At 43.3% G+C, this 26,658-nt stretch overlaps 1 protein-coding gene across 2 annotated transcripts in view; it reads left to right on the top strand.

Annotated features, from left to right (window-relative positions):
* Positions 1–26,658, top strand: part of adcy8 (adenylate cyclase 8 (brain)) — a 251,836-nt gene that overhangs the window by 125,890 nt on the left and 99,288 nt on the right. For both annotated transcript variants that reach the window (XM_035800597.1, XM_035800598.1), the window contains exons 3-7: positions 834–964; positions 13,887–13,998; positions 14,744–14,871; positions 24,151–24,309; positions 26,356–26,623. In XM_035800597.1, the coding sequence (XP_035656490.1) occupies positions 834–964; positions 13,887–13,998; positions 14,744–14,871; positions 24,151–24,309; positions 26,356–26,623 (798 nt within the window). The remainder of the gene's footprint in view (positions 1–833; positions 965–13,886; positions 13,999–14,743; positions 14,872–24,150; positions 24,310–26,355; positions 26,624–26,658) is intronic.

Raw genomic sequence — 26,658 nt, 5'->3', positions numbered from 1 at the left:
ATGTTGTTTCTTAGTTTCACTATGGTGCTATGGTACTATGGTGTTGAAGGCTGAGCTGTAGTCAATGAACAGCATTCTGACATAGGTATTCCTCTTGTCCAGATGGGATAGGGCAGTGTGATGGCGGTTGCATCGTCTGTGGATCTATTGGGGTGGTATGCAAATTGAAGCGGGTCTAGGGTGACAGGTAAGGTGGAGGTGATATGAAAATATATCACGCCGTAGTGTTATAAGACTTGCTATAAGCATTCATAAAAGCTCAATGTCTCTTTTAATTGCATATAAAGGCTATAAATCCATTAATCATAATGCATCACACACCTGTATGAAAGTACATTATGAAAAATGTATGATGCATTTATAATGCATGTATTTTTAAACATATAGGCCTATGGTTTCTTATGAGAGCATACTTAAATGCATACATGCTTATGGCATTTATAAGGCGGGTTTAGATATTAATGTTTTATTTTTTATTTGGATGATGTTTTTTTAAAGGGAAATCAGCCATCGCTACATTTTTAAAAAAACGTATAAATTAATTACATACACCCATTAATTCTTGAAGAATATAACGTATAAATACTGCATGATCGTAGTTCAACTCTTGTACCCTATCTAAACCCCAAATATAACCTTTTTTTACTCCAATGTTTGTAAAGAAACACTGTATAGCCTAAAACCATGGTTAAAACTATCATTTTAACATCATGGATGGTCAGTCCCTGCATCTGTAGCTCTGTTGTTTTAACTTTTTTTGAGTGGTTACATTTCTCCCCCAGTTATGCCCAAAAAGCTACGAATATTTACCAGGATGCTCCTTTTCTTTGCAGGAAAGGCTGGTGTTGTCCGTTTTACCCCGGTTTGTGGTATTGGAGATGATCAACGACATGACAAATGTGGATGACGAGCACCTCCAGCACCAGTTTCACAGAATCTATATCCACCGCTATGAGAATGTCAGGTAAGGCTGTGGCTATTCTGGCTTAAATTGGTGCTTTTCAACATTATGGGAATAAGTCAGTTTTGGGCTGCACCACTACCACACATCTACACTACAAAATCCATGTTATCGTATGTGTGTGTTTGCATGTGTCTGTGCCTATGTTTGTGTTGCTTTACAGTCCCTGCGGTTCCATAAGGTGTATTTTTATCTGTTTTTTAAATCAATTTTACTGCTTGCATCAGTTACTTGATGTGGAATAGTAGTTCCATGTAGTCATGGACCTATATAGTACTGTGTGCCTCCCATAGTTTGTTCTGGACTTGGGAACGGTGAAGAGACCTCTTTTGGCATGTCTTGTGGGGTACGCATGGGTGTCCAATTTGTGTGTTAAAAATAGCTCTCTGTGTACATCAAAGGGCCAGCCGTGCTGCCCTGTTCTGAGCCAATCGCAATTTTCCTAAGTCCCTTTTTGTGGTACGTGACCACTTGACTAAACAGTAGTCCAGGTGTGACAAATCTAGGGCCTGCAGGACCTGCCTTGTTGATAGTGTTAAGATGGTAGAAACTAGGGCCTGTAGGACCTGCCTTGTTGATAGTGTTAAGAAGGTAGAAACTAGGGCCTGTAAGACCTGCCTTGTTGATAGTGTTAAGAAGATACCGTAGCTCTTTATTATGGACATACTTCTCACCATCTTATCTACTGTTGTATCAATATGTTTTGACCATGACAGTTTACAATCCAGAGTTACTCCAGCAGTTTAGTATTGCTAAATTTCCACATTATTTATTTCAGGGTTTAGTGAAAGATTTTTCCCAAAAACAATGCATTTCGTTTTTGAAATATTTAGTACTAATTTATTCCTTGTCACCCATTCTGAAACCAACTACAACTCTTTGTTAAATGTTGCAGGCATTTCAATCGCTGTAGTAGCTGACATGTATAGTGTTGAGTCATCCTCATACATAGACACACTGGCGTTATTCAAAGCCAGTGGCATGTCATCAGTAAGGGGCCTAGACAGCTGCCATGGGGAATTCCTAATTGGCAGCTAACAGGTCAATTCTACCCCGTGGGCCCTGGTCAAAAGTAGTGCACTACATAGGGTATAAGGGTGCCATTTGGGATATACAGTTGAAGTCAGAAGTTTTACATACACCTTAGCCAAATACATTTTTCAGAAGTTTACATATATTCAATTAGTATTTGCATTGCCTTTAAATGGTTTAACTTGTGTCAAATGTTTTGGGTAGCCTTCCACAAGCTTCCCACAATAAGTTGGGTGAATTTTGGCCCATTCCTCCTGACAGAGCTTGTGTAACGGAGTCAGGTTTGTAGGCCTCCCTGCTCGCACATTTTCTGTATGATTGAGGTCAAGGCCTTGTGATGACCACTCCAATACCTTGTTGTCCTTAAGCCATTTTTCTACAACTTTGGAAGTATGCTTGGGGTCATTGTCCATTTGAAAGACCCATTTGCGACCAAGCTTTAACTTCCTGACTGATGTCTTGACATGTTGCTTAAATTTTCCATCATCATGATGCCATCTATTTTGTGAAGTGCACCAGTCCCTGCTGCAGCAAAGCACCGCACAATATGATGCTACCACTCCAATGCTTCATGGTTGGGATGATGTTCTTCGGCTTGCAAAACTCCCCTTTTTCCTCCAAACATAACGATGGTCATTATGGCCAAACAATTCTATTTTTGTGTCATCAGACTAGGGGACATTTCTCCCAAAATTATGATCTTTGTCCCCATGTGCAGTTGCAAACCGTAGTTTGGCTTCTTTGTGGTGGTTTTGGAGCAGTGGCTTCTTCCTTGCTGAGCGGCCTGTCAGGTTATGTCGATTTAGGACTCGTTTTAATGTGGATATAGATGCTTTTGTACCTGTTTCCTCCAGCATCTTCACAAGGTCCTTTGCTGTTGTTTTGGGATTGATTTGCACTTTTCGCACCACAGTATGTTCATCTCTAGGAGACAGAACGCATCTCCTTCCTGAGAGGTATGATGGCTGCGTGGTCCCATGGTGTGTACAGATGAACGTGGTACCTTCAGGCATTTGGAAATTGCTCCCAAGGATGAACCAGACTTGTGGAGGTCTACAAATATTTTCTGAGGTCTTGGATGATTTCTTTTGATTTTCACATGATGTCAACAAAGAGGCACTGAGTTTGAAGGTAGGCCTTGGAATACATCCACAGGTACACCTCCAATTGACTCAAATTATGTTGATTAGCCTATCAGAAGCTTCTAAAGCCATGACATACTTTTCTGGAATTTTCCAAGCTGTTTAAAGGCACAGTTAACTTAGTGTATGTAAACTTCTGACACAGTGAAATAATCTGTCTGTAAACAATTGTTGGAAAATTACTTGTGTCATGCACAAAGTAGATGTCCTAACTGACTTGCCAAGTCTATAGTTTGTTAACAAGAAATTTGTGGAATGGATGAAAAACTTCCAACTTCAACTGTAGACTAGGACAGCCGTTGTTCATCCTGAAAGTGTAGGACTGTGATGTCAATTGAATATCAGGCGAGAGGCCTATTTGGATCAAACTTAATTTCTTCCACAATAATTTCATTCACATTTGTTATTACGACGCCCCCGCAATGCATATTCTGCACGCTTCGATAATAACAACACCGTACCATGCATGAGGGCCCTAAACGACCCAGAGGACTGGGTGATCTCACTCTCTGAGATCAACATGCTGTTGGGCTGGACGATATTCCATGGTGCATTCTCAGAGCATGCGCATATCAGATGGCAGGCATATTCACGGTAATTTTCAAACTGTCTTTGTCCTAGTCTGTAATCCCCAAGTGTTTAAAGATTACTTCCATCAATCCTGTTCCCAAGAACTCTAATTCTTTATTTTGTAAACTGCCCCTAGAGATCCATAGACAACGCGATTTTAATTGCACCCACCTAGATAAGAGGAATACTTGGTGAGAATTATGTTCATTGACTACAGCCCAGCATTCAACACCATCGTCACCAAGCTTAGGATCCTGGCACTGAACACCTCCTTCTGCAACTGGATCCTGGACTTCATGACAAGCCGAACCCAGGTAGTGAGGTTAGGACAACATCTCCTCCACCCCACTGACAATCAACACAGGGGCCCCACAGGGGTCTGTGCTTAGTCTCCTCCTGTACTCCCTGTTCACCCAAGACTGCGTGGCCACGCATGGCTCCAACACCATCATCAAATTTGCTGACAGCACAGCGGTGGTAGGCCTGATCACCGGCGACAATGAGACAGCCTACAGGGAGGAGGTTAGCGACAGTGCCTTTTCCCCCTCAGGAGGCTGAAAAGGTTTGCTATGGGCCCTCAAATCCTCAAAAAATTATACAGATGCACTATTGAGACCCTTTTGACTGTCTGCATCACTGCTTGGTATGGCAACAGCACTGGCCTCGATCGCATGGCACTATGGAGGGTGATACTAACAGCCTAGTACATCACTGGGGCCGAGCTCCCTGACATCCAGGAACTATATCAGGCGGTGTGAAAGGAAAGCCTCTGGCCACCCATAGACTGTTCTCTCTGCTTCCTCACAACAAGAGATACTGGTGCATCAAGTCTGACACCAACAGTTTCCTCAACAGATTCTATCCCCAAGCCATACAACTGTTAAATAGCTACATGGAATATCTGAGTAGACTCTTGTACATTATTTTTTTACTGTGTCTATGCACACGCACATGACTCTACTCTCTCACTCACACACACTGACACAGAAAAACATGCACACACATTTATACTGACTCCACACACATGCACACATAGAGTCATAATTTATGCTGCTGCTACTCTGTTTATCATAAACTCAGAAAAAAGAAAGAAATGTCCTCTCACTGTCAACTGCGTTTATTTTCCGCAAACTTAACGTGTAAATATTTGTATGAACATAACGACATGTGACTAACAGAAATGGAATAATGTGTCCCTGAACAAAGGGGGGGTCAAAATCAAAAGTAACAGTCAGTATCTGGTGTGGCCACCAGCTGCATTAGTACTACAGTGCATCTCCTCCTCATGGACTGCACCAGATTTGCCAGCTCTTGCTGTGAGATGTTACCCAACTCTTCCACCAAGGCACCTGCAATTTCCCTGACATTTCTGGGGGGGAATGGCCCTAGCGTTCAACCCTCCGATCCAACAGGTCCCAGATGTGCTCAATGGGATTGAGATCCGGGCTCTTCGCTGGCCATGGCAGAACACTGACATTCCTGTCTTGCAGGAAATCACACACAGAACGAGCAGTTTGGCTGGTGGCATTGTCATGCTGGAGGGTCATGTCAGGATAAGCCTGCAGGAAGGGTACCACATGAGGGAGGAGGATGTATTCCCTGTAACGCACAGAGTTGAGATTGCCTGCAATGACAACAAGCTCAGTCTGATAATGCTGTGACACACCACTCCAGACCATGACGGACCCTCCACCTTCAAATCCACCCTGCTCCAGAGTACAGGCCTCGGTGTAACACTCATTCCTTCGACGATAAACACAAATCCGACCATCACCCCTGGTGAGACAAAACCGCGACTCATCAGTGAAGAGCACTTTTTGCCAGTCCTGTCTGGTCTAGCGACGGTGTGTTTGTTTGTGCCCACAGGAGATGTTGTTGCCGGTGATGTTTAGAAACCTGCCTTACAACAGACATACAAGCCCTCAGTCCAGCCTCTCTAAGCCTATTGTGGACAGTCTGAGCGTTCCTGGTGTAAACTCGGGCAGTTGCTGTTGCCATCCTGTACCTGTCCCGCTGGTGTGATGTTCGGATGTACCCATCCCTGTGCAGGTGTTGTTACACATGGTTTGCCACTGCGAGGACTATCAGCTGTCCGTCCTGTCTCCCTGTAGCGCTGTCTCCCAGTACAGACATTGCAATTTATTTCCACATCTGCAGTCCTCATGCCTAAGGAACGTTCACGCAGATGAGTCAGAAGAAAGGCCACTTTAGTGTCCTAAGTTTTCAGAACTGTGACCTTAATTGCCTACCGTCTGTAAGCTGTTAGTGTCTTAATGACCGTTCCACAGGTGCATGTTCATTATTTGTTTATGGTTCATTGAACAAGCATGGGAAACAGTGTTTAAACCCTTTACAATGAAGATCTGTGAAGTTATTTGGATTTTAATGAATTATCTTTGAATAACAGGGTCCTGATAAAGGGACGTTTCTTTTTTTGCTGAATTTATATCCTGATGCTTAGTCACCGTTCCCTTATACTGTACAAACAGTTCCTTCAGAAAGTATTCAAACCCCTTGACTTATTCCACATTTTGTTGTGTTAAAGGCTGAATTCAAAATGGATGAAATATGTTTTCTCTCACCCACAATACCCCATAATGACAAAGTGAAAACGTGTTTTTAGAAATGCTTGCAATTGAATTGAAAATGAAATACATAAATATCTCATTTATATAGGAATACATGTTTTTCAGGGTAACTCTGTATAAGCTTTGCAAACCTGGATTGTACAATATTTGCCCATGATTATTTTCAGAATTTTTCATGTTCTGTCAAATTGGTTGTTGATCATTGCTAGACAACCATTTTCAAGCCATGCCATAGATTTTTAATTTAAGTCAAAACTGTAATTCGGTCACTCAGGAACATTCACTGTCTTCTTGGTAAGCAACTCCATTTTAGGTTAATGTCCTGCTGAAATGTGAATTAATATCCCAGTGTCTGGTGGAAAGCAGACAAACAGGTTTTCCAATAGGATTTTGCCTGTGCTTAGCGCCATTCAGTTGTTTTTTTATCCTGAAAAACTCCCCAGTTTACAAGATTACAAGCATATACCCATAACATGATGCAGCCACCACTATGCTTGAAAATATGGAGTGGTACTCAGTAATGTGTTGTATTGGATTTGTCCCAAAAATGACAATTTGTAGGTCAGTGACCAACAAAAATCTGAATTTAATCCATTCTAAATACAGGCTGTACCTAGGGTTGCACATTTTGGGGAATATTCAGAGGTGGAAACTTCCCGTCGGAATTAACGGGAATTAATGGAAATATATGCAAATTAATATTAATACCATTTAAATGTAGATGTTTTTTTGTTGTTTTTTGTTGGATATCTTTACCATGGAAACAGAAACCTGTTACCTTATCATAAGTAGACATAATTGCAAATGAATAAATTATTCCAATAGAAATAAATACAAACAATTTAGTTACAAATCAAACTTTAATTAAATGAGTTGACTCTTCACATGGGATGATTTCAACTGAACAACAAAAGAAAGGGAATATTGAATGATCCCCAATGATCCATCGCATCCCCCAAAAACATTTTCAACATACATCTGTAAAATTATGTGTGTTTCCAAACAAGGACCAGTTGCGCTCTGAGGCGGGATGATTTTGTTGGGGTTTGATGGAGGCAACAGGGGCAAGAGCCTCAGATCGACAAAGTCCCTTCAACCAGGTGGCTGATGAGATATATTGCCACGACTGCCATATTGCATATTGCATCTCCATCCCAAAGCCCTTGCTTGGAAGTGTACATCGCCAGATTGCTCACAACCTTGCCCTTATCCAGGCAAAGGTGGCGAGACACGACAGTGATGACACCATGTTGATCTCTGCACCAGATAGGATGCTCTTGCCAGCATACTTGGGGTCCAAAATGTACGCTGCGGAGTGTATGGGCTTCAGGCAGAAGTCTTCACGCTTTTTGATGTATTTCAGAACTGCAGTTTCCTCTGCTTGGAGCAACAGTGAAGTGGGCAGGGCAGTATGGATTTATTACATCTGCAAGCAGAGTCTGAACATCAGACAGGATGGCATTGTCTCCCTCAATCCGTGCAATGGCTACTGCTGTAGGTTTCAGGAGTTTCAGGCCACTTACCACTCTCTCCCAAAATATATCATCCAGGAGGATCCTCTTGATGGTTCTGTCCATATCGGCAGACTGTGATATGGCCATTTCTTGGAGAGACTCATTCCCCTCCATGAAACTGTCAAACATGATGACAACACCACCCCAACGAGTGTTGCTGGGCAGCTTCAATGTGGTGCTCTTATTCTTCTCACTTTGCTTAGTGAGGTAGATTTCTGCTATAACTTGATGACCCTTCACATACCTAACCATTTCCTTGGCTCTCTTGTAGAGTGTATACCTTGTTTTCAGTGCCATGATGTCCTTGAGGAGTAGATTCAATGCATGAGCAGCACAGCCAATGGGTGTGATGTGAGGGTAGGACTCCTCCGCTTTAGACCAAGCAGCCTTCATGTTTGCAGCATTGTCTGTCACCAGTGCAAATACCTTCTGTGGTCCAAGGCCATTGACTGCCTTCAGCTCATCTGCAATGTAGAGACCGGTGTGTCTGTTGTCCCTTGTGTCTGTGCTCTTGTAGAATACTGGTTGAGGGATGGAGATGATGTGGTTAATTATTCCTTGCCCACAAGCATTCGACAACCCATCAGAGATGACTGCAATACAGTCTGCTTTCTCTATGATTTGCTTGACCTTCACTTGAACTCTAGCAAATGAGTAAATAAAACACGTCTCTGGTTGGAGGGGTATATGCTGGGTGAAGAACATTCAGAAATCTCTTCCATTACACATTGCCTGTGGGCATCAGAGGTGAACCATTTCTCTGACTACGTTCGTCCATTGAGTTCAAATAAACATCTGATTCCAGGAGGACCATGAGCTGTTGCTATCGATAAGGTGTCTGATTCCTCATTTTCAACTCGAATAGAAGCAGAGGGACTTTTGTCAAAGGTTGCTTGTTGTGAGCGCTGAGGGAACTTTATGCACTTGGCCAGATGATTCTGCATCTTTGTTTCATTGTTCACATATGATTTTGCACAGTATTTGCAAATGTACACAGCGTTTCCTTCTATTATTAGCTGCAGTGAAATGTCTCCACACATCAGATACTGCCCGTGGCATTTTCCTGTAAAGATTAGAATTTGTTTTGTAAAAAAAAAAAAATACAACTCCATGTACAGATAAATAGTTAAGCAGTTAGATTAAACAACCCCTTTGTAAGAAACTTTTTTTTTAAAAATGAAACATGTATGGAAACAGGTGAATTCACACTCCTCAGTTAGAATGCTCAAGCAAGCTAAAACCCACATGGTAGCAAAATCTAACTAGCATGGTTAATAAGTTAAAAACGATTTAAACACACTTTGTTGTCGGCAACTATTTACTAGTTAACAAAAAATAATGTATGTCATATAAAATATATGTAGTCCTTGGCTCAGTAGTGTGGGCTCAATCGCATCTCGTTAGTGTGCAAGATCTTGAGAATCAGCTGTACATGTGACGGAAGAATGCACTGTTCATGCAGAGGGTTGCAATTCCATTGAATTGGGGATAGTTTAACCAAAATAGGCAACAAGACCTAGAATTGTAATATGTGAATCCCACAAAAAAAAATATTCACTGTTATAAGCTAACTTTTTGAACGAATTTAAGCAAAATTACCAAATTCCCATGGAACATTTCCGGAAAAATTGCAACCCTAGCTGTAACAAAACTAAATGTTGAAAAAAAGTCAATGGGTGTGAGTAGTTTATCTAATTATATCATCCCTGCACATTGTAAATATGGTATTGGAACTGAACTACTCTTACTTTCTCATGTACTTATTTCTTAATTTTATTTCTCGTTTTTGCTCTACCTTATCTTATTTTATTTTATTTTACATTGATATTGGTTACTGCATTGTTGTGTTGGGAGCGTGCAAGAATGGCATATCAGTATTATTCTGCATTTGACGTCAAAACTTCAAACTATCACTCACAATTTACGCCATTAAACAAGGACATATTTTGGAGAACTGCAGAATTTCATTGCCTAAAGACTAATATAAACAATTATAATAAATGGTAAGATTTTGAACATCTGTGCCTGTAAATATCCAGAAAAGCAGTTATACAAATAGAGTTTTGATTAACCAACCACCCTAATATCACCAGGTTATGTCACGGTATGAGTAGAACATTGTTGCATGTGTATCAATTACAAATTTTACATTAAAGGGAAGAAAATGATTTCCTTATAGTTTTGGACCTCGTCTCTGTGTGAATCTTAAATGCTCTGGGCCCTGCATTTGTCAAATGATTTTAAGTGGAAGTGACAGCATTTTAGCAACATTACATCTTATTAGAATATGTTTATATACACCCCCAGGAAGAATATGACTCTTTTATTAGATTTTTTTTGTCAAGCGTACACTATAAATTTGTCATGACTCTCCTGTGAGGATTCTAAGATCCGGTTACAATGAACCCACTGAGGGGAGGAGGGATTGATGTGGGGTGTTTTGTGACACCTCACGCCCGGTCATAAATTGTATGCAGCAGAGGAATTTTTCTGCTCTTTAGTAGTGGTGATTGGATTGTCTCTTAGTTACAGAGACATTTTGCTGCCCCAAAAGTGAAAACTGGGACAATATTTCTAGCATCCGGATGTGGGGAATGATCTATGGAAAAGGAATGTTGATTTTGTGATGGTATAAAATATTGTAACTTGAACAGCATACACACTGTATATGTCAGGTTTTTATCCTTTATGTTGTGTAGGAAATGTCAAAGATGATCAGAATACTTATCTTAATTAACTACCAATCCCTGTAGCGGGATCATTTCCGTCTGCAACCGCTGAATAGCATAGCGCAACAGTCAAATAATATTACTAGAAAATATTCATATTCATGAAATCACAAGTGCAATATTTTGAAACACAGCTTAGCCTTTTGTTAATCACCCTGTCGTCTCAGATTTTGAAATTATGCTTTACAGCGAAAGCAATCCTAGCATAGCATTATGTACACTTAGCATCAGGATGCTTGGTCACGAAAATCAGAAAAGCAATCAAATGAACCGTTTATCTTTGATGATCTTCAGATGTTTTCACTCACGAGACTCCCAGTTACACAGCAAATGTTCCTTTTGTTCCATAAAGATTATTTTTATACCCAAAATACCGACGCTTGTTTGTCGCGTTATGTTCAGAAATCCACAGGAAGGAGCGGTCACGACAGCGCAGACGGAAATTCCAAATAGTCTTCATAATGTCCACAGAAACATGTCAAAACTTTTTTATAATCATTCCTCAGGTAGTTTTTAAAATATATATTCGATAATATATCAACCGAGTGTGTAGCTTTTTCCATAACAGCGGGAGGAACAATGGCCGGTTTACTCAATTGCACACCAACTCACTCTGAGAGCCCCCACCTCTCCACTTACGCAATGTGATCCTTCACGCTCATTTGTCAAAATAAAAGCCTGAAACTATGTCTAAAGACTGTTAACACCTTAGGGATGCCACAGAAAAAAAGGAATCTGGTTGATATCCCTTTAAATGGAGGACAGGCACGCATAGGAACACAGACGTTTCAGTTCTGTTATACACACAGACAATATTTTTACAGTATAGGAAACTTTAAAGTGTTTTCTATCCTAATCTGTCAATTATATGCATATTCTAGCATCTGGTCATGAGAAATAGGCCGTTTACTTTGGGAATGTCTTTTTTCTAAACATAAAAATAGTACCCCCTTGCTAAGATAGAAAACTAAAAGCACGTTTTGATGATACTTTGCCCAGTAAGTAGCCATGCCCGAGGGACCGCAGATAGCGTGTCAGCATAATAGAAACATCGCTTTTTACCAGAGTATATAAAGGATGAGTTGAGAATGAACATATCAGACCAGAAGGACTCAAGCTGCAGCTTAGATCTCGATTGGTTATGACCCTGAAAATCAACACGAGGTGAGGATGACAAAGTAGCCTCTCTAACAATCGATGTTACGGCTGAGTAGCTATTCTAAGTACAGTATCTAAGAAAATACATTTAAGTAGGACCATCCTGTTACTCTCTTTAAATCGTCGTTGACTGCTCTCATCAACATGGCTGATTAGATGTCTTCAGAGGATCACTCTTCCAGAATGGGTGAAAGTAAACACCATCCTGTTAGTCCTTCTTAAGACAACAGGACAAGGCAGTGAAGCCATGGACAACTAAGAAGAAGGACATTGTGACCTCTTGTGGACAATTAGAGCCTTACTCTTAATTTGATAGAAGGCCCAACGGAACCCTTTTCACGAAAGCCAGTAATTTGTGACAATTATATAGAAATATAGAGTGGGGAAGCGGCCGTGGATTTGGACAATTAAAAGAAACTGCAGTAAGGAAAAAGGAAACCGCACACTGCTCTTGATAGTATCACTGATATTTAATAAGCTTATGTATCGGCCTTTGTCAGAGCTTATGAACATTTCTTGAAATGTGCACCCTTATGTAGACCTATTCCCTCCCACGTCCGTTCTGTTCTTTACATCGAATGGGGTTGAAGGTAAAGGGAAAAACAAATAATTACTACCAAATATATCAATATGCATTTCATAAATATTACAAAAGTGTATAAATAAGAGGTATGTAGCAACAGTGCGACTAGATCATTAAAACGCATTGGCCAAAAGCCACAAAATATACCTGGATGGATTTCTGCAAATATGTAAATACCACGGGAGGCCTCATATATTTTGGAACTTCAGTCCTATTGTTCAAACAACAATGAAAAGGTAGGCTATCTCTCCCTCAGTTCAGTTGCCTATGCACATCATAATGGTGGCTTATGGTAGAGAAATTAACATTCAATTCCCTGGCAAAAATTCTGGCATTCCTGCAGTCAGCATGCCAATTGCACGCTCCCTCAAAATTTGAGACATCTGTGGCATTGTGTTGTGTGACAAAACTGCACATTTTAGTGGCCTTTTATTATCCACAGCACAAGGTGCACCTGTGTAGTGATCGTGCTGTTTAATCAGCTTCTTGATATGTCACAACTGTCAGGTGGATGGATTATCTTGGCAAAGGAGAAATGCTCACTTACAGCGATGTAAACAAATTTGTGAACAACATTTGAGAGAAATAAGCTTTTTGTGCATATGGAACATTTCTGGGATCCTTTTTTTTCAGCTCATGAAACATGGGACCAACACTTTACCTGTTGCGTTTATATTTTTGTTCAGTATAATTAAAATTATGTCAGTTCCATAATGCTCCTGTGTTGTCTTAATTATGTTTCCAGTTAGTATCAGTTCCCCTTCATTTTTTTAAAGAAGCAGGAAGGCAATATCTCAACCAAGTCAATCATATAAACATGGGATCATATAAATGTGATCTTGGTTGTAGTTTATAATGTGATATCATTTGCATTTACAATTTAGTCATTTAGCAGATGCTCTTATCCAGAGTGACTTACAGTTAATGCAATCATCTTAAAATAGCTAGGTGAGACAACCTTATATCTCAGTCATGGTAAGTACATTTTTCCTCAATAAAGTCAGTGCTGGAGGGAAAAAAGTCAAGTGTGAGTGTTAGTTCACAAAGGGCAAATATATAGACTTTTTTTAATTACGAGGCAGGGGTGATAAAAAGGTAGGGTTTTAGGTGTTTTCGGGAGATCAAATCAAATTTATTTATATAGCCCTTCGTACATCAGCTGATATCTCAAAGTGCTGTACAGAAACCCAGCCTAAAACCCCAAACAGCAAGCAATGCAGGTGTAGAAGCACGGGAGATGGGCAGGGACTACGCTGTCCTAACTTCAGAGGGAAATTGGTTCCACCATTGGGGTGCCAGGACAGAGAAGAGCTTTTTACTTGGATGAGCGGGAGCTGAGGGTGGGAGGGCCATGAGAACAGAGCTGGCAGAATGGAGTACTTGGTTCGGGGTGTAGGGTTTGAGCATAGCCTGGAGTTCGGGAGGGGCAGAGATTCCGTTTAGATTTGTCTTAACGTTTCATCCAAAAGCGAGGAGGGACCACGTTGGACCATTTTGATCTGAATTTACATCAATTAAAACCTGTACCCTTTTGACTATTTTCTCACTAAATTATCTGTATATTTTGAAGTGTAATGGTGACAATGTGACTTCTCCATATTCTCTACAGCATTCTTTTTGCAGACGTTAAAGGATTCACGAACCTCTCGACGACGCTATCGGCACAAGAGCTGGTGCGAATGTTGAACGAGCTCTTTGCACGCTTCGACCGTCTAGCCCATGTGAGTTTACTTTATGCTTATGTTAATTTAATTTTCAAACGTGACTTTATGGCGGCAAGAACTGACATTTAGGGAAAAATCTGCGCGCAAGGAGACATGAATAATCATGCTTTGTTCTAGAATTTGCTAAGATACTACAGAAGAATGCAAATGCAGTAATACTCTTGGGTCCCAATTTATATTGATAGCATGAATGAATGACAGGCTTCCGGGTATGGTGCTTTGCAATTATAGAAATGTGTTTTGGACTTCTGACTAAGGTGTAATTTTCAAGCCCAGAGCTGTCATTAATGATACAAATACAGTGTAGAAAGCTGAATTTAAATGGAACATGCAATGCTTTCAAAGGGTAATACCCGTAATTAAGTCCAATGACTGGATTGAAAAACAGGTCAGATAGAGTGCAGTTTAATGGACAAGCGTAATGTTTACGTGAATGTCTGTTATTTTAACGTAATTCAGGGAATTCATTCAGAGTTGAGTCAATGTCCAGAGTCTGCTTGGCCTATAATGTCTCTTTATTATAAAGTCAAAGTTGTTGTCCAGACATTTCTGGTGCAAGACGAAACAACTTGCTCATTGCCGTGAACAAATGCATGCATGAGTATACTGTACATTCCTGTACAATTCAATGATTATTCAAGCATTCTCATGGAGCAAGAGGTGTTGATCAAATCAAGATCCTTCTAAGTTTCCCATGGATTCCAGTCTAACTCCATTCTCTCTCACTCTCACTCTTTTCTAGGAGCACCATTGTCTGAGGATTAAGATTTTAGGAGACTGCTACTACTGTGTGTCCGGTCTTCCTGAACCTCGACAGGACCACGCTCATTGCTGTGTAGAGATGGGCCTCAGCATGATTAAGACAATCAGGTAAAAAAAAACGCCCACTTTTACGCCTTGCTACACTTGTTGCCGTGCAAAGGTTTGAGTAACCAATAGGATTTTTCAGTTGAATGTGTGGCAATTATTGTGTTCCAGCACGCTTGTTACGATAAATGAGTGAGGAGGTGTGGAGTCAGGCGCAGAGAGCAAAAGATGTGGGAAAAAACACGCTTTAATGTCCCGGAAACATAACATGAACAAAAGTAGGAAACACAAATGAACAGAAATATAAACGGACAGCGTGAAACCCAAAAACAAACAAAATACACTCAAACAACAAAACAGACGAACAAGCCCGCACGAAACAGAAGCGGGCTGAACAGACTATATATAACCCTACCCTAACAACCAAACAAGAAACAGGTGATACCAATCAGACAAAAACCAAAGGAACACAGAACAACGGATCGGTGATAGCTAGTAGACCGGCGACGACGACCGCCGAGCGCCACCCGAACAAGAAGGGGAGTCACCTTCGGTAATATTCGAGACAGTAGTACCCCCCCGCAGCGCCCCGGGGCGCTGGGCGATCCGGACGGAGGCGATGGACCTCACTCAACATAGATGGATCTAGAATATCCCTCACCGGAACCCAGCACCTCTCCTCCGGACCGTACCCCTTCCAGTCAACGAGGTACTGCAAGCCCCTCACCCGGCGTCTCGAGTCCAAAATAGCTCGTATCTTGTACGCCGGGGACCCCTCGATGTCCAGAGGGGGCGGAGGAACCTCCGGAGCCTCACCTTCCTGCATGGGACCAGCTACCACCGGCCTGAGGAGAGACACATGAAACGAGGGGTCAATACGATAATACGAAGGAAGTAATAATCGAAAACAAACCTCGTTTATTCTGCTCAGGACTTTAAATGGCCCTTACACTGCGGACCCAGCTGCGGACCCAGCTTCCGGCAGGCCAAGCGGAGGGGCAGGTTTTGGGTCGACCCTGTCCCCAGGTGCAAACACGGGGGCCTCACTGCGGTGACGGTCAGCGCTCTTCTTCTGCCTTATACTCGCTTGGCGTAATGACTCTTGGACAGCCCTCCAGGTCTCCTTAGAGCGCTGCACCCACTCCTCCACCGCAGGAGCCTCAGTCTGGCTCTGATGCCACGGTGCCAGGACTGGCTGGTACCCCAACACGCACTCAAATGGTGACATGTTGGTAGAGGAGTGGCTTAGTGAGTTCTGGGCTATTTCTGCCCAGGGAATATATCTCGCCCACTCCCCTGGCCGGTCCTGGCAATACGACCGCAGAAACCTACCCACCTCCTGGTTCACTCTCTCCACCTTCCCATTACTCTCCGGGTGATACCCTGAGGTCAGGCTGACCGAGACCCCCAGACGTTCCATAAATGCCCTCCAAACACGGGAGATAAACTGGGGGCCCCGATCAGAAACTATATCCTCGGGCACCCCGTAGTGCCGGAAGAAATGGGTGAAAAGAGCTTCCGCAGTCTGCAGGGCCGTAGGGAGACCGGGCAATGGGATAAGACGGCAGGACTTAGAGAACCGTTCCACAACGACCAGGATCGTTGTGTTACCCTGAGAGGGGGGAAGGTCAGTAAGAAAATCCACCGATAGATGGGTCCACGGCCGTTGTGGAACGGAAAGAAGTTGTAATTTACCTCGTGGCAGGTGTCTAGGAGCCTTACTCTGGGCGCACACCAAACAGGAGGAAACATAGAATCGCACATCCCTCCTCAAAGTGGGCCACCAGTACTTCCTCTCAAGACCTCGCACTGTCCTAAAAATACCTGGGTGACCCGACGAGGGTAGACAATGAGCCCATCGAATCAATTGATCACGAACAGCCAGCGGCACGTACCTACGACCCTCCGGACACCGTGGAGGTGCAGGTCCTCCCTTAGCGCCCGCTCGATGTCCGCGTCCACATCCCATACTACTGGTGCCACCAGCTTAGCTGCCGGAATGATGGGAGTAGGATCGATGGACCTGTCCTCAGTGTCATAGAGTCTTGACAGCGCGTCGGCCTTAGTGTTGAGGGAACCTGGTCTATACGAGATAGTGAAACTAAATCTGGTGAAAAACATGGCCCACCTTGCCTGACGAGGATTCAGTCTCCTAGCTGATCGGATATACTCCAGGTTACGGTGGTCAGTCCAGATAAGGAAAGGGTGCTTAGCCCCCTCAAGCCAGTGTCTCCACACCTTCAGGGCCTTAACCATAGCCAACAACTCCCTATCCCCCACATCATAATTCCGCTCCGCTGGCCCGAGTTTCTTCGAAAAGAAGGCACAGGGGCGGAGCTTCGGTGGCGCACCCGAACGCTGTGAGAGCACCGCTTCAACCCCAGCCTCGGAATCGTCCACCTCTACTATAAACGCCAAAGAAGGGTCCGGATGCGCCAACACCGGCGCCTCAGTAAACATCGCCTTCAACTTATGAAACGCTCCGTTCGCCTCTGCTGACCACTGTAAACGCACCAGCCCCCCCTTCAGCAGGGAGGTAATAGGGGCAGCTACCTGACCAAAACCCTGGATAAACCTCCGGTAGTAATTGTCAAACCCCAAGAACCTCTGCACCTCCTTTACCGTGGTCGGAGTCGGCCAATTACGCACGGCCTTTACGCGGTCACCCTCCATTACCAACCCAGAGCTGGAAATGCGATAACCCAGGAAGGAAACTGATTGTTTGGAAAACTCACATTTCTCCGCCTTCACATACAGGTCATGCTCCAGCAATCGTCTAAGAACCTTGCGCACCAGAGATACATGCGCAGTGCGTGTAGCGGAGTAGATCAAAATATTGTCAATATACACCACTACACCCTGTCCGTGCAGGTCTCTGAGAATCTCATCCACGAAGGATTGAAATATAGCTGGAGCATTCTTTAAACCGTATGGCATGACGAGGTATAAACTGAACAAGTTCCACAGGCATGTGTCTAACAGAAATGGAATAATGTGTCCCTGAACAAAGGAGGGGTCAAAATCAAAAGTAACAGTAAGTATCTGGTGTGGCCAACAGCTGCATTAAGTACTGCAGGGCATCTCCTCCTCATGGACTGCACCAGATTTGCCAGTTCTTGCTATGAGATGTTACCCAACTCTTCCACCAAGGAACCTGCAAGTTCTTGGAAATTTCTGGGGGGGGGGGGGAATGGCCCTAGCCTTCAACCCTCCGATCCAACAGGTCCTAGATGTGCTCAATCTGATTGAGATACGGGCTCTTTGCTGGCCATGGCAGAGCACTGACATTCCTGTCTTGCAGGAAATCACACACAGAACGAGCAGTTTGGCTGGTGGCATTGTCATGCTGGAGGGTCATGTCAGGATAAGCCTGCAGGAAGGGTACCACATGAGTGAGGAGGATGTATTCCCTGCAATGACAACAAGCTCAGTCTGATGATGCTGTGACACACCGCCCCAGACCATGACGGACCCTCCAGAGTAAAGGCCTCGGTGTAACACCCATTCTTTCGACGATAAACGCAAATCCGACCATCACCCCTGGTGAGACAAAACCGCGACTCATCAGTGAAGAGCACTTTTTGCCAGTCCTATCTGGTCCAGCGACAGTGTGTTTGTGCCCACAGGCAATGTTGTGGCTGGTGATGTCTGGTGAGGACCTGCCTTACAACAGGCCTACAAGCCCTCAGTCCAGCCTCTCTCTGCCTATTGCGGACAGTCTGAGCACTGATAGAGTAATTGTTCCTGGTGTAAAATCGGGCAGTTGTTGCCATCCTTTACCTGTCCCGTCGGTGTGATATTCGGATGTACCGATCCTGTGCAGGTGTTGTTACACATGGTTTGCCATTGCGAGGACAATCAGCTGTCCGTCCTGTAGCGCTGTCTTAGGCGTCTCACAGTATGGACATTGCATCCTAGCCACATCTGCAGTACTCATGCCTAAGACACGTTCACACAGATGAGCAGGGAGCCTGGGAATTTTTCTTTTGCTGTTTTTCAGAGTCAGTAGAAAGACCTCTTTAGTGTCCTAATTTTTCATAAATGTGAACTTAATTGCCTACCGTCTGTAAGCTGTTAGTGTTTAAATCGACCGTTACACGGGTGCAAGTTCATTAATTGTTTTTGGTTCATTGAACAAGCATGGGGAACAGTGTTTAAACCCTTTACAATGAAGATCTGTGAAGTAATTAGCATTTTTATGAATTATAGGGTCCTGAAAAAGGGACGTTTCTTTTTTTGCTAAGTTTATGTACATGAAGGTAGAGTTTTTAGTTTGATAGATAATAACAGAGAGTAGCAGCAGTGTAAAAGGGGGGTAGCCATTTGATTAGATGTTCAGCAGTCTTATGCCTTGGAGGTAGAAGCTGTTTAGAAGTCTCTTGGACTTGGCGCTCTGGTACTGCTTGCCATGCAGCAGCAGAGAGAACTGGCTATGACTAGGGTTGCTGGAGTCTTTGACCATTTTGACCGTGGTCCTTCTGTAGCTCAGTTGGTAGAGCATGGCGCTTGTAACGCCAGGGTAGTGGGTTCGATTCCCGGGACCACCCATGAGTAGAATGTATGCACACATGACTGTAAGTCGCTTTGGATAAAAGCGTCTGCTAAATGGCATATATATTTTTAGGGCCTTCCTCTGAAATCACCTGGTATAGAGGTCCTGGATGGCAGGAAGCTTGGCCCCAGTGATGTCCTAAGCCGTATGCATTACCCTCTGTAGTGCCTTGCGGTCCGAGGCCAGTCAGTGATGCAACCCGTCAGGACGCTCTCGATGGTGCAGCTTTAGAACCTATGCCAAATCTATTCAGTCTCCTGAGGGGGATTTGGTTTTGTCATGCCTTCTTCACGACTGTCTTGGTGGGCTTGGACAGGGTTAGTTTGTTGGTGATGTGGACACCAAGGAGCTTGAAGCTCTCAAGCTACTCCACTTCAGCCCCGTCGATGAGAATGGGGGCGTGCTCGGTCCTCCTTTTCCTGTAGTCCACAATCTTCTCCTTTGTCTTGATCACGTTGAGGGAGAGGTTGTTGTCCTGGCATCACACGGCCAGGTCTCTGACCTCCTCCCAATAGTCTGTCTCGTCGTTGTCGGTGATCAGGCATACCTCTGTTGTATCATCTGCAAAATTAATGATGGTGTTGGATTTGTGCCTGGCCATGCAGTCATGAGTGAACAGGGAGTACAGTAGGGGACTGAGCGCGCACCCCTGAGGAGCCCCTTTGTTGAAGATCAGAGTGGCGGATGTGTTTTTACCTACCGTTACCACCTGTGGGCGGCCCGTCAGGAAGTCCAGGATCCAGTTGCAGAGGGAGATGTTTAGTGCCAGGATCCTTAGCTTAGTGATGAGCTTTTAGGGCACTACAGTGTTGAACGCTGAGCTGTAGTGAATGCAATGAATAGCATTATCATATAGATGTTCCTTTTGTCCAGGTGGGAAAGGGCAGTGTGGAGTGCAATGGATATTGCATCATCTGTGAATCTGTTTGGGAGGTATGCAAATTGGAGTGGGTTTAGGATTTCTGTGATAATGGTGTTGGTGTGAGCCATGACCAGCCTTTCAAAGCACTTCATGGCTACAGACGTGAGTGCTACGGGTTGGTAGTCATTTAGGCAGGTTACCTTAGATTTCTTGGGCACAGGGACTATGGTGGTCTGCTTGAAACATGTTGGTATTACTGACTCCGTCAGGGACAGGTTGAAAATGTCAGTGAAGACACTTGCCAGTTGGTCAGCGCATGCTCGGAGTACATGTCCTGGTAATCCGTTGACCTGTTTAAAGGTCTTACTCACATCGGCTGCGGAGAGCGTGAGCATACAGTCTACCCGGAACAGCTGATGCTCTCATGCATGTTTCAGTGTTACTTGCCTCGAAGTGAGCATAGAAGTAATTTAGCTCGTCTGGTAGGTTCCTGTCACTGGGCAGCTCTCGGCTGTGCTTCCCTTTGTAGCCTGTAATAGTTTGTAAGCCCTGCCACATCCGACGAGTGTCAGAGCCGGTGTTATACGATTGGATCTCAGTCCTGTATTAACGCTTTGCCTGTTTGATGGTTCGTCGGAGGGCATAGCGGGATTTCTTATAAGCTTCCGGCTTAGTGTCCCGCTCCTTGGAGTCAGCAACTCAAATCAAATGTATTTATGAAACCCTTCTTACATCAGCTGATGTCACAAAGTGCTGTACAGAAACCCAGCCTAAAACTGCAAACAGCAAGCATAGAAACACCTACAAAGGCCAGAACAGCAACTCCAAATCAAATGTATTTATACCGAAACCCTTCCTGATCCTTACATCAGAAACCTCTGATGTCATGACAAATGTGCTGTAACTCAGAAAAATTCCCATTCTCTTCTCATCACTCATCTTGAAAAAAAAAGTATACTTGGAAATCAATTAATCGGCCGTAATTACCACAAAGATAACATTTAATGATTTTTTTATTTATACGTAAAAATGTGCGTACATCTGTAAGTTGTTGTTTGTATGTATGTTTGTATTCGGAATGAAAAATATATGAGTCTTACAATGATTGTCACATAGTGGTAAAAAGTATTTTCAAAGGCTTTTACAACATTTTTGTTGACTATGCGTATGTAATGGATAACGATGGCCACTGCATATACATTTAAGGGTACTTTTTTTCTGGTAAATAGGCAGTTTGTTTGTCCTCTTGTTTGATATTGTCCTGCCAGAGCGTATGTGTGTTTGAAACAGAAGAGATGGTGTGTGTGTGTGTGTGTGTGTGTGTGTGTGTGTGTGTGTGTGTGTGTGTGTGTGTGTGTGTGTGTGTGTGTGTGTGCATTTAAGAGTGAGCTAGGCTACTAGAGTGATGTAGTAGACCATTAGAATGAATCCGCCAACCATCCTTTTAGAGAATGGAGGGTAAAAACAAGAAGCAGGTCGCTCGCTAAGAGCCTCTTGGCTGATGGCCCCTTAACTGCATCATCAGTGCCACTGGTGACACTGCATCCCAAATGGCTCCCTATTCCCTACATCGGGCTCTGTCAAAAGTAGTGCACTATGAGCCCTGGTCAAACAATTTCATCGGTGTCTAATGGCAGGGTGAACTTCAAAAAACCTATTGATTTTATGCACCTGGGCTTAATATCATTGAGTGCCTGTCAGCTCACATTCATCATAGTTATTATAAAGGCATGAAATGAGACTTGTATGGAAATGGATTTGGAAATATATTGTTATTTTTCACACTGTGGTGGAAACTGTAAATATTAGTAATGCATGAATTATATGGCGTATGAAATTATAAACAAAGACATTAGAAGGTGAGATAACAAGCAGATCTGATCCATCACGGCTGTGGGAACATGCTACAGGAGGCTACATGCTACAGGATCTAACAAGCAGATCTGATCCATCACGGCTGTGGGAACATGCTACAGGAGGCTACATGCTACTAGGATCTAACAAGCAGATCTGATCCATCATGGCTGTGGGAACATGCTACAGGAGGCTACATGCTACAGGATCTAACAAGCAGATCTGATCCATCATGGCTGTGGGAACATGCTACAGGAGGCTACATGCTACTAGGATCTAACAAGCAGATCTGATCCATCATGGCTGTGTGAACATGCTACAGGAGGCTACATGCTACAGGAGGCTACATGCTACTAGGATCTAACAAGCAGATCTGATCCATCACGGCTGTGGGAACATGCTACAGGAGGCTACATGCTACTAGGATCTAACAAGCAGATCTGATCCATCATGGCTGTGGGAACATGCTACAGGAGGCTACATGCTACAGGATCTAACAAGCAGATCTGATCCATCATGGCTGTGGGAACATGCTACAGGAGGCTACATGCTACAGGAGGCTCACTACTAGGATCTAACAAGCAGATCTGATCCATCACGGCTGTGGGAACATGCTACAGGAGGCTACATGCTACAGGATCTAACAAGCAGATCTGATCCATCATGGCTGTGGGAACATGCTACAGGAGGCTACATGCTACTAGGATCTAACAAGCAGATCTGATCCATCATGGCTGTGGGAACATGCTACAGAGGCTACATGCTATCTAACAAGCAGATCTGATCCATCATGGCTGTGGGAACATGCTACAGGAGGCTACATGCTACTAGGATCTAACAAGCAGATCTGATCCATCATGGCTGTGGGAACATGCTACAGGAGGCTACATGCTACTAGGATCTAACAAGCAGATCTGATCCATCACGGCTGTGGGAACATGCTACAGGAGGCTACATGCTACTGGAGGCTCCATGCTACTAGGATCTAACAAGCAGATCTGATCCATCATGGCTGTGGGAACATGCTACAGGAGGCTACATGCTACAGGATCTAACAAGCAGATCTGATCCATCACGGCTGTGGGAACATGCTACAGGAGGCTACATGCTACTAGGATCTAACAAGCAGATCTGATCCATCATGGCTGTGGGAACATGCTACAGGAGGCTACATGCTACAGGATCTAACAAGCAGATCTGATCCATCATGGCTGTGGGAACATGCTACAGGAGGCTACATGCTACAGGATCTAACAAGCAGATCTGATCCATCACGGCTGTGGGAACATGCTACAGGAGGCTACATGCTACTAGGATCTAACAAGCAGATCTGATCCATCATGGCTGTGGGAACATGCTACAGGAGGCTACATGCTACAGGATCTAACAAGCAGATCTGATCCATCATGGCTGTGGGAACATGCTACAGGAGGCTACATGCTACAGGATCTAACAAGCAGATCTGATCCATCATGGCTGTGGGAACATGCTACAGGAGGCTACATGCTACAGGATCTAACAAGCAGATCTGATCCATCATGGCTGTGGGAACATGCTACAGGAGGCTACATGCTACAGGAGGCTCACTACTAGGATCTAACAAGCAGATCTGAGCCATCTGCACAAATCGATTATTGTTGACTTTATTCAGTTTTATCACAATATACAACATAAAATGGGACTATTTCCGGTTGAATTTTGGAACACTGAATTAATGTTTCTTATTTTTCCTTTGATAATTTGAAGTAATGTTGTTTCAGTCACAGTGATCGTGCCAAATCAAATGGTTTGCTAAATACGGGAAAAATACGTTTCTTATATTTACCCACAACACAATTAAAAATATCAGAGATAAATAGTTTGCAGTTTTTACTTTATTACCGTATATTTATGATTTCATATTTTCAGTAAAGTGTGTTGTTTTTCTGTAAAGTGTGTTGTGACTTTGTTAAATGCACTTGAAAGCAATCGTGATTATATAGGATCATATTGTCTTTATAGTCTACCGGAAAAGATAACAGTAAAGAAGGTACACAAATAAATAGATACCATATTGTCTATTTCCTCCCTCTAGATATGTAAGATCACGCACAAAGCATGACATCGACATGCGGATCGGGATCCATTCGGGATCGGTCCTGTGTGGGGTGCTGGGACTGAGAAAGTGGCAGTTTGACGTGTGGTCATGGGACGTGGACATCGCCAACAAGCTGGAGTCAGGGGGGATCCCTGGGTGAGATGACAACTATGGAAGTATTATATCTGCTATTCCATGACCACAGATGAGTTTCCCTCTTATAATTCCACATGATACAATATACATTATTGTCCGTTTACATGGCAATTCATTTTGTGACATCAGCATACAAACACAACACATATATTACATGCAGTACGGAAAACTGGAAAGTAAACAAGTCACACATTTACATTTTCACGCATTCAAAGTCTCTGTGGCCTATTGTCTGACAACCTATTAGGTTCTATGCATCATAGAATGTGTGTGTGTGTGTGTGTGTGTGTGTGTGTGTGTGGGGGTTCTCAAAGGTCTAAAGTCAGTATGAGTCCAAAGTATATTTTTTTGCCAAGTTATTTCACGGTAAATACCAGGTAACCTTTTTCTGCGAAAACTCTATACAGTGCATCCCTTTTGGCCGGCCTCGAGGGAATTCCCTGCAGTGTGCGATTATCCCAACCCCTGAGAAAGTCCATCAGCAAATGAGTGTCCTACAGTGGGGATGAAATCCATGTGCCCTTTAGAAAGACTATTACCGCGATTGGTTTACCAGCAAAAGGACATTGGATGTGATTGGCTTTTGGTGACATGTTTTTTTTTTGGATGAAATCTACAATTTAAAGGGGAAGTCAAGCCGAGGGTTATAATTGTGACATTTTGCTCCTCACCTCAAGGAAATGTGATGCGGCTGTACTTATCGTTGTTGAATCTAAAGCTTCAGGCAACATCTGCTGTTGGAATTTATGATGACAGTGGGTTATGATCCTTCCTCTGCGCTTAATGTAATTCAATTGCGTAATATGTTTATCATGAGTATTATTCCTCAAAATATTCTATGTATCGTTGCGCTGCGGAGATACAGGACTAAATATAAAATGCAAAAGGGGGAGTGGTTCGATACGTGGTTATATGGCTTTAGACTCTTAGGTGAGGGCCTGTAGTAGTTGATCTGTCTATTAGGTTAAACATTGTTTTGCTACTACATGCTAGAAAACAGCGTTCTGTCTCGCACCCAGTATTGATGTGTTGGGTCAAATCAATGGGGAAGCCAAGCCAGGAGAAAAAATGGAACGGGTGTTGTAATTATTGCGTTGTTTTATCTGTAACCCGTTAGTTCATATGCCACTGTCATATATAAGGCAGAGACAACAGGAAGACAACAGACACACAGTGGCAGAATACAAAACCCGAAGTGCAACATCTGTCGGATGAAGTCCACAAAACATATTGCATTTACACGACCTGTTTCCGACATTTTCGGATGGCTAAACAACTATTGATTTAGAACCACAGAGATTTTACCGCAAGTAGTGAAGGAAACAGAATCTGCCTCTGCTATTCCAGCACCATTTAAAGTTCAACATTTTAAAGTCATCAAATCACTTATGCTTAGTCTAATACAGTGACAACTTAAAGATATCAAAAACTATTTTGTCTAATCAACCTAAGCTAAATATCATTTGTCTGTCCATGACACTCATTTTATGTGTGTGTGTGTGTGTGTGTGTGTGTGTGTGTGTGTGTGTGTGTGTGTGTGTGTTTGTAAGTAGAAAAAAAAATGTGAAATTGTTTTGAATGGAATAATTGGAAATTAGTCGTTTTGACTGTATTGTTCAGGAGCTGTTCATTTTACAACCAAATAATGGTAAAATGTGTTTTCCTTGCCTCCAGCAGACAAATTCAAACATTCTGGACCTTACTGTTACGTTTATTGTTAACAACCTATGCAATTGAATTGCTCATTAAATGTAACGATAGAGGCATGTGTGACTTGACAGCATGGTCATCGGTATCACACTATTTTGATAGTCCCAAATTGATGATTTGTAGATGTTCTGTCAACAAAATGTCCCCTACAGTATCTATCCACTAACCCTAACCCTAGCCTTAACCTTTACCCTTACCTTCACCCTAACTGTAACCATTGCAAGCAATTTCATATCAACAGATGTTCAGTTGATAGTTTGTTGACAATTTGAGCAGCATAGACCATATCGAAGTAAAGTGTACGTACTGGCCATCTAATGAAAACCTCGTCCTCAGACGAATCCACATCTCCAAGGCGTCCCTGGACTGCCTGAATGGTGACTACGAGGTGGAGGAAGGCCATGGCAAGGACCGCAACGAATTCTTGCGCCGCCACAACATCGAGACGTACCTGATCAAGCAGCCCGAAGAGAGCCTACTCACGCTGCCCGAGGACATCATGAAGGAGGCGAGCAGCTCCGACCGACGAGTCAGCAGCGCCACCTTCAACCAGGGCTCCTGGAGTCCCGAGCTGCCCTTCGACAACATCGTGGGCAAGCAGAATGTAAGTCCTGATCGTTCCCTAACCGTGTTCATGTG

The sequence above is a fragment of the Oncorhynchus keta genome, chromosome 23 (assembly GCF_023373465.1).
Source record: "Oncorhynchus keta strain PuntledgeMale-10-30-2019 chromosome 23, Oket_V2, whole genome shotgun sequence".
Taxonomy (NCBI): domain Eukaryota; kingdom Metazoa; phylum Chordata; class Actinopteri; order Salmoniformes; family Salmonidae; genus Oncorhynchus; species Oncorhynchus keta.
This window is presented reverse-complemented; position numbering and strand designations above follow the sequence as displayed.